The sequence below is a fragment of the Triturus cristatus genome, chromosome 4_2, assembly GCF_964204655.1.
Source record: "Triturus cristatus chromosome 4_2, aTriCri1.1, whole genome shotgun sequence".
In the NCBI taxonomy this organism is placed as follows: domain Eukaryota; kingdom Metazoa; phylum Chordata; class Amphibia; order Caudata; family Salamandridae; genus Triturus; species Triturus cristatus.
The window spans coordinates 738,905,506-738,924,510 of NC_140586.1; the positions used below are offsets into that span (position 1 = coordinate 738,905,506).

General features: G+C 48.9%; 1 protein-coding gene across 2 annotated transcripts in view; it reads left to right on the top strand.

The window, feature by feature from the left end:
• Positions 1-19,005, top strand: part of EPS15 (epidermal growth factor receptor pathway substrate 15) — an 819,466-nt gene that overhangs the window by 697,865 nt on the left and 102,596 nt on the right. For both annotated transcript variants that reach the window (XM_085602646.1, XM_085602647.1), the window contains exons 18-19: positions 4,493-4,595; positions 6,323-6,358. In XM_085602646.1, coding sequence (XP_085458772.1) covers positions 4,493-4,595; positions 6,323-6,358 — 139 coding nt within the window. The remainder of the gene's footprint in view (positions 1-4,492; positions 4,596-6,322; positions 6,359-19,005) is intronic.

A 19,005-nucleotide genomic window follows, 5' to 3' on the forward strand; every position in this document is an offset into this window, starting at 1 on the left:
TGTGCTGCCTCCCCCACCCACCCTCCCGTTGTCTGTGCTGCCTCCCCCACCCACCCTCCCGATGTCTGTGCTGCCTCCCCCACCCACCCTCCCGATGTCTGTGCTGCCTCCCCCACCCACCCTCCCGATGTCTGTGCTGCCTCCCCCACCCACCCTCCCGATGTCTGTGCTGCCTCCCCCACCCACCCTCCCGATGTCTGTGCTGCCTCCCCCACCCACCCTCCCGATGTCTGTGCTGCCTCCCCCACCCACCCTCCCGATGTCTGTGCTGCCTCCCCCACCCACCCACCCACCGCTGTCTGTGCTGCCTCCCCCACCCACCCACCCACCGCTGTCTGTGCTGCCTCCCCCACCCACCCACCGCTGTCTGTGCTGCCTCCCCCACCCACCCACCCGCTGTCTGTGCTGCCTCCCCCCACCCACCCACCCGCTGTCTGTGCTGCCTCCCCCCACCCACCCACCCGCTGTCTGTGCTGCCTCCCCCCACCCACCCACCCGCTGTCTGTGCTGCCTCCCCCCACCCACCCTCCCGTTGTCTGTGCTGCCTCCCCCCACCCACCCGCTGTCTGTGCTGCCTCCCCCCACCCACCCGCTGTCTGTGCTGCCTCCCCCCACCCACCCGCTGTCTGTGCTGCCTCCCCCACCCACCCGCTGTCTGTGCTGCCTCCCACCCACCCACCCGCTGTCTGTGCTGCCTCCCACCCACCCACCCGCTGTCTGTGCTGCCTCCCACCCACCCACCCGCTGTCTGTGCTGCCTCCCACCCACCCACCCGCTGTCTGTGCTGCCTCCCACCCACCCACCCGCTGTCTGTGCTGCCTCCCACCCACCCACCCGCTGTCTGTGCTGCCTCCCACCCACCCACCCGCTGTCTGTGCTGCCTCCCACCCACCCACCCGCTGTCTGTGCTGCCTCCACCCACCCACCCGCTGTCTGTGCTGCCTCCCACCCACCCACCCGCTGTCTGTGCTGCCTCCCACCCACCCGCTGTCTGTGCTGCCTCCCACACCCACCCTCCCGATGTCTGTGCTGCCTCCCCCACCCACCCTCCCGTTGTCTGTGCTGCCTCCCCCACCCACCCTCCCGATGTCTGTGCTGCCTCCCCCACCCACCCTCCCGATGTCTGTGCTGCCTCCCCCACCCACCCTCCCGATGTCTGTGCTGCCTCCCCCACCCACCCTCCCGATGTCTGTGCTGCCTCCCCACCCACCCTCCCGATGTCTGTGCTGCCTCCCCCACCCACCCTCCCGATGTCTGTGCTGCCTCCCCCACCCACCCTCCCGATGTCTGTGCTGCCTCCCCCACCCACCCTCCCGATGTCTGTGCTGCCTCCCCCACCCACCCTCCCGATGTCTGTGCTGCCTCCCCCACCCACCCTCCCGATGTCTGTGCTGCCTCCCCCACCCACCCTCCCGATGTCTGTGCTGCCTCCCCCACCCACCCTCCCGATGTCTGTGCTGCCTCCCCCACCCACCCTCCCGATGTCTGTGCTGCCTCCCCCACCCACCCTCCCGATGTCTGTGCTGCCTCCCCCACCCACCCTCCCGATGTCTGTGCTGCCTCCCCCACCCACCCTCCCGATGTCTGTGCTGCCTCCCCCACCCACCCTCCCGATGTCTGTGCTGCCTCCCCCACCCACCCACCCACCGCTGTCTGTGCTGCCTCCCCCACCCACCCACCCACCGCTGTCTGTGCTGCCTCCCCCACCCACCGCTGTCTGTGCTGCCTCCCCCACCCACCCACCCACCGCTGTCTGTGCTGCCTCCCCCCACCCACCCACCCGCTGTCTGTGCTGCCTCCCCCCACCCACCCACCCGCTGTCTGTGCTGCCTCCCCCCACCCACCCACCCGCTGTCTGTGCTGCCTCCCCCCACCCACCCACCCGCTGTCTGTGCTGCCTCCCCCCACCCACCCTCCCGTTGTCTGTGCTGCCTCGCCCCCACCCACCCTCCCGTTGTCTGTGCTGCCTCGCCCCACCCACCCTCCCGTTGTCTGTGCTGCCTCGCCCCACCCACCCTCCCGTTGTCTGTGCTGCCTCGCCCCACCCACCCTCCCGTTGTCTGTGCTGCCTCGCCCCACCCACCCTCCCGTTGTCTGTGCTGCCTCGCCCCACCCACCCTCCCGTTGTCTGTGCTGCCTCGCCCCACCCACCCTCCCGTTGTCTGTGCTGCCTCGCCCCACCCACCCTCCCGTTGTCTGTGCTGCCTCGCCCCACCCACCCTCCCGTTGTCTGTGCTGCCTCGCCCCCACCCACCCTCCCGTTGTCTGTGCTGCCTCGCCCCCACCCACCCTCCCGTTGTCTGTGCTGCCTCGCCCCCACCCACCCTCCCGTTGTCTGTGCTGCCTCGCCCCCACCCACCCTCCCGTTGTCTGTGCTGTCTCGCCCCACCCACCCTCCCGTTGTCTGTGCTGTCTCGCCCCACCCACCCTCCCGTTGTCTGTGCTGTCTCGCCCCACCCACCCTCCCGTTGTCTGTGCTGTCTCGCCCCACCCACCCTCCCGTTGTCTGTGCTGTCTCGCCCCACCCACCCTCCCGTTGTCTGTGCTGTCTCGCCCCACCCACCCTCCCGTTGTCTGTGCTGTCTCGCCCCACCCACCCTCCCGTTGTCTGTGCTGTCTCGCCCCACCCACCCTCCCGTTGTCTGTGCTGTCTCGCCCCACCCACCCTCCCGTTGTCTGTGCTGCCTCGCCCCACCCACCCTCCCGTTGTCTGTGCTGCCTCGCCCCACCCACCCTCCCGTTGTCTGTGCTGCCTCGCCCCACCCACCCTCCCGTTGTCTGTGCTGCCTCGCCCCACCCACCCTCCCGTTGTCTGTGCTGCCTCGCCCCCACCCACCCTCCCGTTGTCTGTGCTGCCTCGCCCCCACCCACCCTCCCGTTGTCTGTGCTGCCTCGCCCCACCCACCCTCCCGTTGTCTGTGCTGCCTCGCCCCCACCCACCCTCCCGTTGTCTGTGCTGCCTCGCCCCCACCCACCCTCCCGTTGTCTGTGCTGCCTCGCCCCCACCCACCCTCCCGTTGTCTGTGCTGCCTCGCCCCCACCTACCCTCCCGTTGTCTGAGCTGCCTCGCCCCCACCCACCTTCCCGTTGTCTGTGCTGCCTCGCCCCCCCACCCACCCTCCCGTTGTCTGTGCTGCCTCGCCCCCCCACCCACCCTCCCGTTGTCTGTGCTGCCTCGCCCCACACCCACCCTCCCGTTGTCTGTGCTGCCTGGCCCCACACCCACCCTCCCGTTGTATGTGCTGCCTCGCCCCACACCCACCCTCCCGTTGTACGTGCTGCCTCGCCCACACCCACTCCCCCGTTGTCTGTGCTGCCTCGCCCCCACCCTCCCGGTGTCCGTGCTGCCTTGCACTCACTGGAGTACTGTCTCATGGCCAGCAAACAAAACACTATGCAAAATACTCATCTCCAAGGACTCCGTCAGCCAGAATAAGCTCTGTGCTGAACACAGCTTGTGGCACCTTGATTGCATCTACTAGGGTAAAGATATACTGTCTCGGTAACACAAGGACTCTGCAGCATTAAGTGCTAGAAAGACCTTCTTTATCTACTGCAATTTGTGCTTTATAAACTTAGGAAATTCTTGCCAGCTGCCCACAGTATTGCCCCCCTCTCGTTTAGCCCGCTTAGTACTGCTATAACAGTACCTTTCAACCCTGCATCTAGTTTTGAACTTTGAATGGGCAGACCTTGTGCACTTGAATTGGCGAATCGATGGGCAGAATCTCGTAGTCCAGTAACTGCTGGACTATCTGGCAGGAAAGGTACCTCTCTCAATGTTCTCACTTTTAACAGACACAAATTGACTGTCTTTGCAACATGCTGCACGGTCACCTCCATAGATTCCAAGCGTACCAGGGATGCACATTTGCAAAGTTTCCAGTTCAAAGTCCACTTTGCAGACGAGTCGGACTATAGTGCCTCCAAAACACTCACTGTGAGTAATATACCCTGCAGGACCAATTCAGTCACAGGAAGGTGTTGATCCATAATCAGGGACTGCTTCATCTGTAGATATCTTTCATCTATTCCATTCATGAATTGCTGCCAAACTCCATGCATCCATCGATTTCTTGTTTAGGCTATCCCACTCCACCCGGGACACTAGAGTGCCTCTGAATCCTCAAACATTCAGTGTGTTGCACTTTAATAATCTATGCAACACTCTGTCAATGTTAGATTAAATTGATGATGAAGGTAAAACATGTTGCTCATGAGCTAAATGCTTGTATCCAGAGCAAATTCTTTTAAACATTTTGTGGCTTTATTTCTCTGATGTTTTTTAAGTTTAAATATTACTGATAGTTTTTCATATAAACACACTAATGAGTTCAGTGCTTACTTACGAAAACACACAGCTGTTTTAAATTGTCGAAACAGTAATTTTAAGCTATGGAAATTAAAATGATTATTGGGGATTTGCTTCAGCTCTGATAATTGAAATGGTTATTGGAACTTTGCTTTAAAAAACTGCATTTGTATTTCATAGGTTTCTGTTTTGGATAATGTGGCAGATGAAAAAACGGTTTCAGTGCCTACAGTTGTTCCAGAACAAAGCATGGACTTCTTCAGATCTGATCCTTTTGTTGACAGTAAGTTGATTTGTTTTTGGACTATTCTAGTAATTGACATCTATAAAGCTTTGAAAGCATTGTGTGTTTTCATACCATTTACAGTAGACCTGAACAATCAAGCTCCTGCATATGTCCCCACTACATCTAAGTATCCAATGAATAGTTGCACTTAAAGGTTATGTTTTGGTTTATTGTTTTATTATGCACCATTGGGCCCCAGCCTACCAAAAGCACCAATAACAAGTTAATAAAGAAGATAGTTATATAGACTGTCACATAAACGAGTGAACTAAACAATAGTAGTTTTAAAGAAGGCCTGCAGTGATGTTTGTTGGAGTCTGTAGAATATCTGCGCTGTGCATCTTAGGTGAGTTCACTGTTCAGTGCTGGGAAAGGAGGCAGACAGCTGCTTGCAAGGTATTTATGATAGAGGTGAGGGATGTAGCTATGCCATGTATGGTGAACAAAGCTACAGAGTATCAACACAGTGAGTGAATGGAACTATAGACCAGCCACCAGTAATTTCATGTAGGAGGATGCTGTACATAGATATGTTTAGAAGCTTCCTTTGTGAGAGCACAGTTTAAAAAGTATTTGTGATGATTTTGGAATTCTGAACTGTCTCACCTATCTTCACTCAAGTTCTAAAGTGAAAGAAGTATCTAAGAGCAACATTTAGAAAAGTTTGTTCACGGACGTTTATTAGATTGATTTGTTCATAAGAGTCAAATCAACACCGACTACACCTGGAAAGTAAATACTTTGCGTTTTAAAAGACATATTCAGGACAAAAGTAAGAATTGGCTTCCAGTCATGTTTCCTGCAATATAAAGAAGTCAAGTAAGTAGTTGAAAGGGCAAAGCAACATCATCAAAGAAACGTGTAATAGATCAAAGCAGCCCAGAAGAACCTTAGGCAGATGTGACTTGAAGTTGTGTGCAGGTCATATGTGCAGAATCAAACTTTTTTTAAAGTTCCAGATTTTAGCCTTGTGGACCAATGCTGGCTAAGAAGCCATGACGAAGCCACTTGCCCTCCTGCATTCATTCTGTACCTGTCCCCATGTATTTCAGTCCGTGTCATGCACAGGATACACAAAAACGTTACCTCCTATCTTTGTGTCTGTAGCTGGAGCCTGATGGATTCTTTCTTCACTTTTAGGCCTCCTCTTAGTTTTGAAAAAAAATCTCCTGCCTCTCTCTATGCTATTTGGGTTTGGTTGTATAGCACAGAGCCAAGTACCCAGCAAATTTGTGAATATAATGTGAGTGGATCCGTGACCTTTTCCCACTCCACATTACTGTGAAGCACCACTATTGAAATTCTCTTGAGCCTGTGTTCCTTATGATAGAACATGGTGTACGATAATTATATAACAAACAAGATGCTTAAAGTGCAAATGAGCTATATGGCGATTAATGTATAGTCCCAAATGTCATTCCACAGAGTTAGATAAGTGAGTGAATGAACTTAACTAGAGACCATAAATGCTGTCAAAAAAGCAAGGCATTAGGAGTTATGCGCTTCCTTGGAATTCCAACTGAGCAGGTGAAGTTGTTTATTATTGTCTAATTTCTTGAACACATTCACTGGACTGGTTAAAGTTAGAATTTACAAATGAAAATGTCAGACTGTTGCCATTGGAATCAAACTTTAAATCACAAAATACTTATATTTCACTTCGAATATGTAGCAGTTAATTATTGTTAGATTTTAGTTTCACATTATGAATTTTATTTCTTCAGATGATCCTTTTAAAGATGATCCTTTTGGAAAAATTGGTGAGTGACTTAATGAATTTGTTTAATTGGTGGTGGGACATGGCGGGACCCTGTCTGCTCAGTAAACATAGATTGCTTTATAGGGTGTGTGTTCTGCTTTCAGCACTTTATCTTTGGGGCCTTTCAGAGTTGGGCAATGGGTTGAGTCATGATTTTTTTAACTGCATTTATTTTTTGCATGGTATCGCTGTCAGTGGTATTTAAAAAATGTTTTCAGTAAACCCCTCCCCCATTTAACGTGCAGGAAGACCATTTTATGAGAGATGCTTCACTGTGAATATGTTTGAGGCGGTTAACATTCTGCTTCCTCTCATGATGTAAAAACATTTATGTTGTGTAAAACATATTGGTCACAAAGTAATGGATTCTGTTTGAATGAATCAGGATTACATTGGAGGGAGCAAGCTACTCATTCTCTTGAAATATCGCTGAGATCGTATCCCAGAGTGTAGCTGTGCTCAAACTGGACAAACCAGTTTGGCGGAGTGGTCCCAGTCACCTTAACTTTAATCCATTTCAAAGCTGGAAAATTCATTGTCTGCCCGATGATACATTTGACCAAAATTAAAAGATCTTTTGTGTCCCTGTATGTTTCTATTTAGTCATTCTTTTTTGTTAAGCACTTCCACCTGTGTGATGTACATTGTTCTTGTAATCGAAGAAACTAGACTACAAATGTTACAGTACAATTTGAGGAAAAAGTAGAGTGCAATTATGAAGATAGTGTTTTTAAAGCTACCTAACCATGCCTCTCGCAAAAGATGATCTCCAATGCATATGAGAAGTTTAGCAAACCATTCCACAATGCTGCAGGTCTCATTTCCTCAATTCCCGGCCATGATTACTGTTGGACCCGGCCTCGTGGCGTGGCCCATTCAGACCCGTAGCGACACCAAGCTACCCCCTACACCCCACACTACACTGACTAGCGTAACCTCCCCGACCCAGAACCCGGGGTTACCCCTGTCCTCCCCTCCATCTTCCCGACACCAGGCACCCTTCTTATTCCCTCAGCCTCGCGGCCTCCAGTACCCGGCCCAGCACCCCCGATGGCCGCCTCGACTCAAGCGCAACCCCGGCCTAGTCGCGCCATGCCGGCTGGGGGGAGAGAGAGCTCCTGGTGAGCAGGAGAGGGAGGAGTAGTTTCATTCACACCTGGCCTCCTCCCAAGAGATGGTTTCGATCGCCCTCCGGCCACCCTGAGGGCTGGCTCCACGCCTGCGTGTGGCATCCCTCCCGACCCCGCTTTGAAAGGATCAAAGGGCCGCGTGGCAGGAACCCCCAACAAACGACCCGCAGGCGCTAAGACCCTTGCCCGTGAGGACTCCGGACATCAAAGAGGAGTCGACCTATAACAAGGGGCGCCCTGGGACCCTCGGCAGTTGAATCCTGGAACGAACAAGCCCTGCTGACGTGGTCGCGGCTGAAGAACATCCCCACAACATCCTACGGAACTCTTGGAACCTTGGTGAGCCCTGCAGACAGCGTCGCGGCTCTACCTGGCATAGACGGACTTCTGCCTAAACGACATCCGAGCCCTGCTGACGTGGTCGCGGCTCACCTTGCACCCTAAGAGAACTCTGAGCCCTGCTGAGTGACTCGCGGCTCCTGGAAGACTGTCCGACCTCCGACACCCGGACTCGAGTCCTGCAGAGCGGACACACCCTCAAGAGACATTCCGGTCCAGCTGGACCCCAAAGATCATCTCGTATCCCCCGGCTCGAGGATTGAGAGCTGTGCGCCGGATACGCTTCCGCATTGACCCAGATCCTAAGACTGTCCCGCTACCCCTACCCCAACCGAGACTTTGTGAGCCCTTACTCTACTTGTACATACTCCTGCGGATCATAAAGATCCTGATATTGCTAGATAAAGCATACGTATTCCAGAATCTACGGTGTGGTGTCTCTGTGTTGCCTGGTGCTGAAGCTGCGTGTACGATCCTAAGTGTGAGACCCAGTCCTGAAGGGGTCTCCGACCAGTGCTCAGCTATTTCTCCCGGAAGGGTGGGCGCAGGGTGGTCAAGCACCTATTCTGGCCTCCCCTGGGGCTCGCCCTTCTAACAATTACTATGAGAGGTTGGATTTTAGAAAATATTCTATTTGCTCACACAAACTCCTCTTTCCGAATGCCACCCCTCATCTCTGTCAGTGCTCCTCTGTTGTTCTTGGAGCAGAGGTATAATAGTTAAATGGCAAAGGCTATGGCATCTTATCTAATTAGGACAATTGCATGAATGACTTTTCAGAGGCTCTGTACTTTTGAAAGTATCAAGTTTTCTGATGTCAAGAGACCAAAATGATCAACTTGAATAAATCCAGCAGGTACAGTGCCCCTCTTCAAACAAAGTTAACCTTTAAAAGAGACTCCTACCCGAGCCTGGATCCTACCTCTTCTGCACAAAGTGGAGGGAGAGAACCAAACCTCAGAATCTAGGGCCATATTGAGTTTCCTCTCCGCCAAAGAAACCTGACACTCAGTTTCTCAGCTCTGTTGTGTGTGCTGCTGACGAAACAAACATACAGTTTCTCTAATTCCAAGTCCTTTATTGTTTTGGTGGGCGAGGGCATTGGCGTGACCATTCTGAGCAGCCCCCACCCCTATAATATAATCCCTTGGGCTTTCTGCCCACCCCCGGTTGGGAATAAGGGGATATTGCCCCCATCTGTCTTGGGGGAGTGGGGGGAGAGCCTGAGAAACTGTGTAAGTTCTTTTGGGGGGTTGGGGGCATTTATTTGCCTGTTCTGGGCAGACCCCACTCCTATGTATTAAAAAAACATAATCCCTGGTGCCTAATGTGCTTTCTGCCCCCTCTCCCCCACCCTGGGCAGATCAGGGGCTATTGCCCCCATCTGCCTCCTGGGGAGCAGAAAGACTGTGGCTTTTTGGGGGGGGCGGGGGAGGGGTTGGGGGATTCAGCATGCCCTTTATGGGCAGCCCCCACCCCTGAACTATGAAATAAATAATCCCTGGCTTACTAGTAAGCTTTCTCTCCTCTTGGAGGGCGAGCTGGGCATTCCCAAGCTGAGATCCACTCAAGATGGAAAGGGGAAATTCTCCCCTTTCCAGTGATGCTTCTCCGGTCTGCCTACCAGCACGGGGGCTGAGATAGCTCAACCAGCATGTAGGCAGTGAAACTGCAACGAGTCGATCGGCTCATTTCAGTTTCGGTTTCCGTGAAATCACGTCAGCGCGCCGTGCCCTCACTGAAACAATCAGAAAAGTCTCAGGAGCTGGGGAAGCTCTTCCACAGCTCCCGAGGCTGTTTAGGTACAAAGGAAATCCCTCCGGTGCCCACACCAGAGGAATTTCCAGTGCCTTGTAGTCTGAGGCGCGGGTTCAGTCCGATGCACATGAGCATTGTAGCGTCGGACAGCTTCCGCGTGTCCCCACGCAATAGTTAAAGTAACCCATTGTGCAAGTGTAAATTAAGCCTGTGCTGCATTAGCAGAAAACACTGCCCTTCTCCAAAGGTCCTTGAATTCCTCTGTAAGTAGTTGGTTATTCAGCTTGTCTATGCCCTACTTTATCCATTGAACTACCCCCGCTCCATTGAACTATCCCCCCCCCTCCTCCCCATGAAAAGAGTTTTCCTTTGAATGAACAAACTGTAAACCGACTGAAGCCGCGAAAGGGAGGCCAGTGCTGACCCCCCTCCCTTTTCCTCTATTGACACTTTTCTTAATGCCAGTGATCAAGACCATGTAGAATGCAGACTTGTTGGAAAAAAGGAGATGTGGCAGTATACATCTGCAGTCTAAAATTATGCATTCTACATGTTGCTGTTCATCTCAAGTTAGATCTTGATGTACATGGTCACAGCTCTTGTCCTCTGACAAGGTGGTAAAACATTCCCATTGTTGATAGCCCACACCCACAATTTGTCATGTACTTCAACCGCAACTCAATTTACACTTCCATGGCCTAAAATACTTCATAAAGGATGCTTTATAATTGAGCAGCTGCATCTGGAAAGGTACAGTGGGGCTTTCCTCTTTTAGTATTTGTTTTAATAACTTTTTTTCTATTGTTTTTTAAATTTTGACATGCAATCACAATGCAAATTTACAAACCTATACTTGCCAAAAGTTTTTGAAGAGGTGTCTTCACACTGTTAGCCCCAACTGAGTCCTGTATAAAACAGTATATTTCTAGCATAAAAGGTATTCTACTAGATTGTGGTTTACTAGGAGAGTGAGATCCTTGTGCCCCAGATTTTCAAGTATTTTTCCACTTCCTCTCCATTTATTTATTTCTTGTTCCACGTTTGGACAGAAGTGCATTCTCCTTCGCCAGGTGGACAGGGTGGGGGAGGGGGGGGGGGGGGTGGTCTAAGGACCTCCAGTGCTGAGCCATACCTCGTTTGACTATTAAGTATCCCAGGCTTGCAACTTTCCTATGATGTCTATTAGCGGCAAAGTTGTCCGTTATCCCAAAAAGTGCCACTTTAGGGTACAGCGCAGCTGTGAAATTTAGCACTAGTTCAGCCTGAGCATGGATAGAGGACCAGTAGGGCTTGATGAGAGGACAGGTCCAGATTATTTGGTAGAAAATCCTCTGGATCACCTCATCGTGCACAGCATGCTGATCTTGCGCGCCCAATCCTCCACCGCCTATCCGGGCTGTAGTGTATTCGGTGGAAGAAAATTGAATCAGGTGTAACATCAGGAAGGGGAGTCTAGAAATCTGATGTAGTGTGGCTGGTGAGCAGTGCGCATTAAGGAGATTTTGTATGCCCCACTGTTCTAGTACTTGGAGTTCCAGGAACCAGGAGGAGTCCTGACGATCTCCATATAGCCAGTTGTTTTTAGGAATGAGGTGCACCGCCTAGTAGTAGAGACTGAGGTCAGGTGCCCCAAACTCCCTTCATATTGAGATGTGGTACATTTGGCATTGGAGACACTGGATGGTTTGGCCGCCCAGTAAAACCTGGTTGACATGGAATGGACCTCAGGTAAGAAGGTAGATGGGAACCCAAATGGATGATTTTGTAGGACGTATCGAAATCTGGAGAGAGCAAGCATCCTATAAAGGGCTATCCTGCCTAGGAGATTCACTGGAGAGAGGACCAAGAATTGAGGTCCAATCAGGTGTGTGATAGGATTGGGGAGATATTGAGATACCTGGCTGCTTGCGGGCTATATAAATCCCACAGTATTTGAATGAACCATATGTAATCCGCAGTCTAGTGTCAGTAGGAGCACACCTCTCAGGTGAATCTATTGTGTTTTTTGCCAATTAACCTGGAGCCCTGCTGCATCTCTGTACATGTCAAACATGCGGATGAGGCACGGCAATGTCATCTGGTAGGATTGCATTTAGAGGAGCATATCGTCTACATAAAGAGCGGCCCCTTCCTCCTGATTTCAGGGCCAGGTGAAGCCTTATACCTGGACGTCCTTTCTAATCCAGCAGGCAAGAGCTTCGATGAATGGAGCGTAAAAAGTAGGGGTGACAAGGTACCTCTTTGGATGGAGAATGATGAGGAGAGTCTCCTGTTAACTTGGACACTCGCACTGGAAAAGAGCCCTAATCAGTGTAAGAAATTTCGGCCTAAAATTCGTGTGCGAGTATCTGGAATAAAAAGGGCTAATGTACTGTATTGAAGGCCTTTTTGTCCCCTTTTAGGTTTAAAGCGATAATTACTGATAAAACCCCACTGAAAGGGAAATGGCCCTTATCTATGTCAATATATAAACATTGATGAACATGTGCATGTCCACAAATTAAAATGATAATCAAAGAAAATAAAGCAAGAGGGAATTTGTCATTTGTTATCTCTTGTTGATGGGGCCAATGCAATATGAGCTTGTTATACTAGGCAGAAGCTGGAAAGACTTGTCAGAGATTAGTCTGCTTGCATTTTGTTTACGGATGTTAATAAAATGTAGTTTCTTTCCTTTTGTTTCTTCCCGTTTAGTGTATTGTGCTTGGATTAAAAGTGCATGGTTTAGAAGCATGTTTTCAGGCCTAATCGAATTATTTAGTACGCTGCAGAGAATTTGGTAGTATTGGCATCATATTTTATCTTTTAGCAGTGTCTAATGATTGGTGAAATAGCTGACTCTGTGAAATGTTAGGCAATATGTACCATCACATTTTTCGTTCGAGACAGTGGGTAAAACCCCTCAATCTGGCGATCTGGCTGCTGTGGTCCTAGTGTTCAGTTAGCTTAAGCTACCTCAAGAATGCATGTCTCTTCTTAGAGGGACGTAGCCTCACCACTCAAGACTTGTGTGGCTACGTGGAAAAGGTTTGTCTACTGTGCCTTCCAAACCACATGGCTCACTCAAACCCACAGTCCTGTTTATAGTTTACTACCTTATTCATCAGAAATCAGGCTTAGCTTACTCTTCCATTCGTGATCATCTAACTGCAGTTGCAGCTTACTTGCAAAACAGGGAGCACTTTAAGTTTTTTAGGATCCCGGTCATTGGGGCATGCATGGAAAGAATAAATGAGTTATTCCACCCAGGATACCTTTCTCCCCTGTCTGGAACCTTAATATTGTCCTTACCAGGCACATGATCCCTCCTTATGAATGTTTTAACTCGTGCCCATTACAGTTCTTGTCTTGGATGGTTGCCTTCCTTGTTGCTATCACATCTTTAAGGCGCAGTAGAGAACTGCAATCTTTTACCCCAGAAGAGCCTTTCTTCCACTTGCATACTAACAGGATTGTCCTGAGGTCCAACCCAAAGGTCTTCTCAATGGTAGTAACCTCCTTCCATCCTAATCAGACAATTGATCTCCCGTTTTTTTCCCACAGCCAGGCTCTTTGGTAGAGAGGGCCCTTCATACCCTGGAGGTCAAGCGTGTCCTCGTGTACTACGTTGATATGATCAGGCCCTTTCGCAAGACTCAGCAAGTCTTTGTTGCTTTCCCCAAACCACCTAATGGATATGCTCAGTCCAAAGTGGGCATAGCCAGGTGGATTGTCAAGTGTATCAAAACGTGCTACACTAAAAGTAAGACCCCACCCCACTCGCAAAAAAGGAGACTCTAGGGCTTTCATTGGCAATATTTTCATAGCTGGCATATGTTAGGCAGCTACATGGTCCATTGCACATACATTCACCAAAAGACTACTGTGTTGATATCTTATCAAGAAGCGAAGCTTGGTCAAGCTGTTCTACGAACTCTTTTTCAGTTCTCTGCAGCATCCTCAGGCTAGCCACTTCTTACGGGGGTACTACTACAGTCTGTGCAGAGCATGTGTATCTTCCACCACACATGCCACAAATGGAATGTTTCTTACACTGTAAGCATCTGTTTGTGGCTTGCAGTGCGGTAGATTCACATGCCCCTGCCCACCTGTACAAAAGCCTTTAGTTGCTATAAAAGCATGTTCTCTTTCTTCCTTTTGCATGGTCATTGAACCTTTATTTGCTATGTTCCTTCTTTATCCTCATTTGCTCTGTGCAAAACAATCTAAACAATGCAGTCAATGCCCGTGCGCATTACCAACCATAGGAGGAGGCACTATACCTTATGACTCCAAAGACTTATTCAAAGAAAAATAAGTTGCAGATGCCTCAGCCTAACACTAGATGGCAGGCTTATGTAGAGCATGTGAATCTACAGCAGTACGTGCCACAAACCGAATGTTACAGGGTAACCTATTAATTTTGGTCTGGTTTGGCTGTTAGCCAGTTGAATAAGCACTGATAATCTTTTTTCAAAAAGATTGGAAAGCACTGAGAATATGCCACGGAAATCGACAAAATTGAACACTGAAAACAGGAAAGTCTAGGTTTGGCATTTAATCTGCTTTGAGTAAATATGCAGTTAAACAAAATAAACACTAACAACCAAGCCAGTTTGTATATTGATTTATATTTTTCCATATACATTTTGAAATGGTAGCACAAATCAAATGCAGATGTGGAAATGTGCCTTTTAATGGGCACACCAGTGTAGGGGTCATCCTTCTCTGTGCACAGGTCCGTAGACCAACTAAATAGAGAGTGGCACTGAAGCTGGAATTCAAATAACAAGTTTATTAATCACTCATGAGTGGGGACTACGTCCACACAGCACTCTCAAGTGCTGCCTGAGGGAGTACATTGAATACATAGACCATGGGGCTTATATATAGAGTTTGTTGCAGAGTAAGCATGTAGTTACAAATAGAAGGTACACACCTACACAGGAATAGTTACAGCCAGACATGGGCAGATGGGTAACCACTTAGTCAGCAAAGTGGGAGGGAGAACAGAACTGCTTACAACAGCACAAATGATTGGCAGTTACATCTTTAACCAGGTGCATTTTAGCAACTACAGGCCTTTTCTCAGCACATACATTGCTCTGGCTCAGTATAGAAGGAGTTAATTAAAGCTGATGACACAAGCAGAATAGAAGAGCAAGCAACAGTGAAGACAGAAGAATTGCATAGCTAACAAAATGGATGCCACAACCAAGATGGCTTCAGCTTATGCTAACGGAAAATATTTCAGATTTCCACAGACAACCCTTTTAGCATATGCTGAAGACATCTTCTAAAGCTTTTGAAGGAATACGAAAAATATCATTAACATCAATCTGCATCATTTCATTCATTTCTTGATCACTTGCTAGTCGGTCATTTACATTTTTGCCATTTTGTTTAGTCGGTATACAAGAGGTAAAAGTAGAAACACAAAGGGAACAAAACATTGGGCCGCATTGAATACATAGGCAACAAGTAAAAAGAATCACAAAAATTATACATAGGGCTGATAAAAGTTTCCAGCCCCATACAGTAAACATGTTCCATAGCCATCCAGTCAAAGTCCATGTCCCTGAATACTGGTGGATTTCAGTGGCTATTTTGTGCATTTTGGAAATTGCATCAAAAACAGAAGGGGCGTGGTCAGGGATATGAACGCAGTAGCTACTCCCGATGATGCGACATGCACCACCACGGTCTGCGAGGATGACATCAAGAACCATCCTATTTTGGAGGGCCACAAGTCTTGCAATTTGAAGTTCCTCTGTGATGTTACCAAGCAACATTGCTGTCTGATTGGTTACAGCCTCTACAGCTCGTGTCAAGCATCTGATCTTTCGACTGTTTAACCCCTTCGCCGCGGCACGAATTTCGCCGCGGCGCTGGGGGGGTTCGGGGTGAGCGCGGCGCCGCCATGCTCTCCGTCATGAGCCACGGGCGCGCTGTGCTCATGACGGAGTGGTTCCGTCACGACTCTGCCCACTTGCATTGTTCGCCCGCACAGGCGGGGAATCAGTGCCGCGTGGGCGGAGCGGCCACAACGGCTGCAGCATGACGGAACCACTCCGTCATGAGCACAGGGCGCCCGTGGCTCATGACGGAGTGGTTCCGTCATGAGCAGGCAAGGGGTTAAGGCCGCTCCAACAAAAAAGAATAGTCCCAAATTAAAGTCAATATACTGCTGTAGTGCAGTATCAGTTTGATCCACCTCATCATTATTTATTGTCCTCTTGAATCTATTTTTGGAAATGCCATTAAACAGTTTATAGTCTTTATGATAGGATGTAGGTGCTAAGAACACAGGTGGAAGCAAAAAGGATACGTAGCAACTTCCTGACCACCCAATAGGTAGATGATGATAACCTTTACTTCCGCAAATGAAATAGGTATTGTGTGAAGACAAAAACTGCTATTGTTCATTCCAGTAATATTTAACACTTTAGTACAGTCACTTTTTCCCACAGAGATATTGCCAATACTGCTCACACAGAGATCTGCTCGAGCTCTAGTAACGGCGATAACAGGAGGTCCATTCCCCTTGATGGTTCGAGTGTTGGGGAAAACATAGTGTGTGGAGGATTTTCCTCGACGATACTCTTTCATTTCCCATACGGTTCCTTTATTCAACTGAGCGTTAAGTCTTCCTACATCAAAGTTAGTAATATTAGCGATATGAGAAGCCCACAATAGTGAAAACCAGGCTATGCAGGAGCCTTTATGTGAAAACGGCAAAGGAATAAAAGGTGTTCCTCCCTTTTTCTGATGAGACAGCATCATACCACATACCCAGCAATTGGTAATGTTCGTAGCATTGTGTGTATGCTGCAACATCTGAATGAAAGTGTTATTGAGGTAGAACATTCTGTGCTTTCGCTCATGATAAGGTAGAGTGAAATAGTGATGTTCAATGAGGACAGGAGTAGTAGCAGTCAATAGGTTTCGGTCAGGAGCTACCTTCTCTACAACCCAAGTTATTGTAGCAATGACAACAACAGTCAAAGTGAGTCCAGTAGCAATCATAGTTTGTTTATTACAAATTCTCGCAGAAGCCGGTTTCTTCTCCTCAAGCATATTCATTTTGTCGTCAAACAACAAAGCAGATGGTGCCCTAAGGTCCTGGGCAGGCTTTAATTTCTTCATTAACATTGAGACGAGTAGTCACTAATAGACTACCCCCCCTTTGAAGTCAGTCTTTAACCACCCAGGACAGTGGCACAAACAGTCTTTTTCAGCAACGAAGTGTCTTTCTTCCTGGGTCGCAGTTGCTATCGGGATGTACTAGGAATCGTGTGGTCCAGGAAGACTTCCTCAGGTCCTTCAGGTGACGTGGCTTGTCCTTTCTCGGTGACCAGGATATCACGGTCATCTGCCAACGCAGCTGGGCTCACTATTTCTTGCAACACTTTTTGACAGTGTTGCATGGATCCAGTTTTTCCGGTTCGTCACTCAAACTGCAGTCCAGGTAGCCAATAGTACCTGCTCCGGTCCTCGCCACCTCGGTGCTAGGGAGCTGGAAGGACTTTATTACCACGTAATCCCCATGGTATAAGCAGTGGCCCTCACCTTGCGACCTGTCTGGAAGAGTCTCTCGAACTTGTTGATAGAAGACAAACTGTCAGTCAACTGAGACAATATAGTCATTCATTAATACATAGGGTACATCATGTGTAGGGCGTGGCTTAGGAATCCCCCAAATATTAATTGGCCTTCCAAAAACCACCTCATACGGTGTGAGGCCAGATGGTGTATGTGGTATCGATCTAATGGATAGCAATGCATCAGGCCATTTCAAAGATGTGGAAGTCTGTATCATAGCCAATTTCAATTTCAGAGTGGAGTTGTAACGTTCCACTAGTCCTGCTGATTGTGGGTGAAAAGCAGCATGAAACTTCTTTCTGCTTAGTTCCCAATCCTTTCATGAGATACTCAACAACTTGCCCAATAAAATGGGGTCCGTTGTCACTCCACAAAATTTGAAAAAAGCCGAATCGGGGACAAAAATTCCTTTAGGAGCACTTTTGCTGTAGTAAGAGCTGTATTATCTTTCGTAGCGTATGCCTCTGCCCATTTACTAAAGGCACAAACCACTACCAAGACATACTTCAGGTTGTTTCTGTGGTCAAGCTGGATGTAATCCGTTTGCAGGACCTCAAAAGGTGCAGTAGGTATTGCAAACCCTCCTGTTGGAGTTCGTGTTCCCTTTCCAGGATTATACTGGAGACAGATCAGACAGGACTGGACTTTTTTTTTAGCCATACCGACAATCTCTGGATGATCCCAAACTTGCATAAGTTGCTTTGCTTTTTGAGTATGCTCAAACATGTGCCGGTCCATGTGCCATGTGAACCATAGGGTGTAAATAGGCTGTGGGTATCTTCCATTTTGTCATTTCTTTATTTCTCCAACAGCCCTCACCATCCAATGTTCCCTCCTTGGACCATTGGTCTAATTCATCAACTGAAGCAGATTGTTGCATGTCCAGCACCTCTTGCCTGGCATCATGCCAACGCTCAGCCTGTGACTTAACTACATACATAGATGTGGTACTCCGCTGCATTGCAGTCTCACGAGCTGTGTAATCCGCAAAGGCATTGCCTGCTCCTATTTTATCGGTCACTTTCTTGTGTGCGCTACACTAAACAATTGCTACTTTCTTAGGATAGGTCAAAGCAGTAAGGAGATTATGAACTAATTCACCATGCATTATCTGTGTCCCATGTGAAGTAAGAAAGCCTCTTTCTTTCCAAAGTTTCCAGAAGTTATGCGCCACGCTGAAGGCGTATTGACTATCAATGTAAATGTTAACAAGCAAATCTGTACTAATCTCACATGCTCTTGTCAGTGCGATCAACTCGGCTGCTTGAGCTGACTTCTGTAGGATACGAGCTGGCTCAACTACTGTCTGAAGTGTTGTAATCGCATAAGCAGCAGATGTAGTGCCATCAGGCAACTTCAAGCAAGAACCATCAACCCATAGTTCTCCATCAACATTAGAGAGAGGCGTATCTTGCAGGTCAACACAACCCTTTGTTTGTTCTTCAGTAAGGGATATACAGTCATGTAACTCTTGTGACAGAGACTGAGTAGCTGGAAGTGGCAATAATATAGCAGGATTCAAAGTCAAACATCTTTTCAACGTGATAGGAGGGGCCAAAAGTGTCAATTCATATCCTGTCAAGCGGGCACTAGTCAGATGCAGTGTTTTCGTTTGACTTAACAAGTCATCAACTGAATGAGGTACTAACACAAACAATCTATGTGACAAGACTATTCCCTCACTGTGACGTATGGACACAGCCGTTGCCGCTTGGAAACAACCAGGTAGCGCGCGAGCAACTGGATCAAGGACAGCCGAAAAATATGCACAAGGATGTTGTTTATCGCCGTGAATCTGTGTTAAAATCGAGAGGGCACAACCTTCCCTCTCGTGTACGTA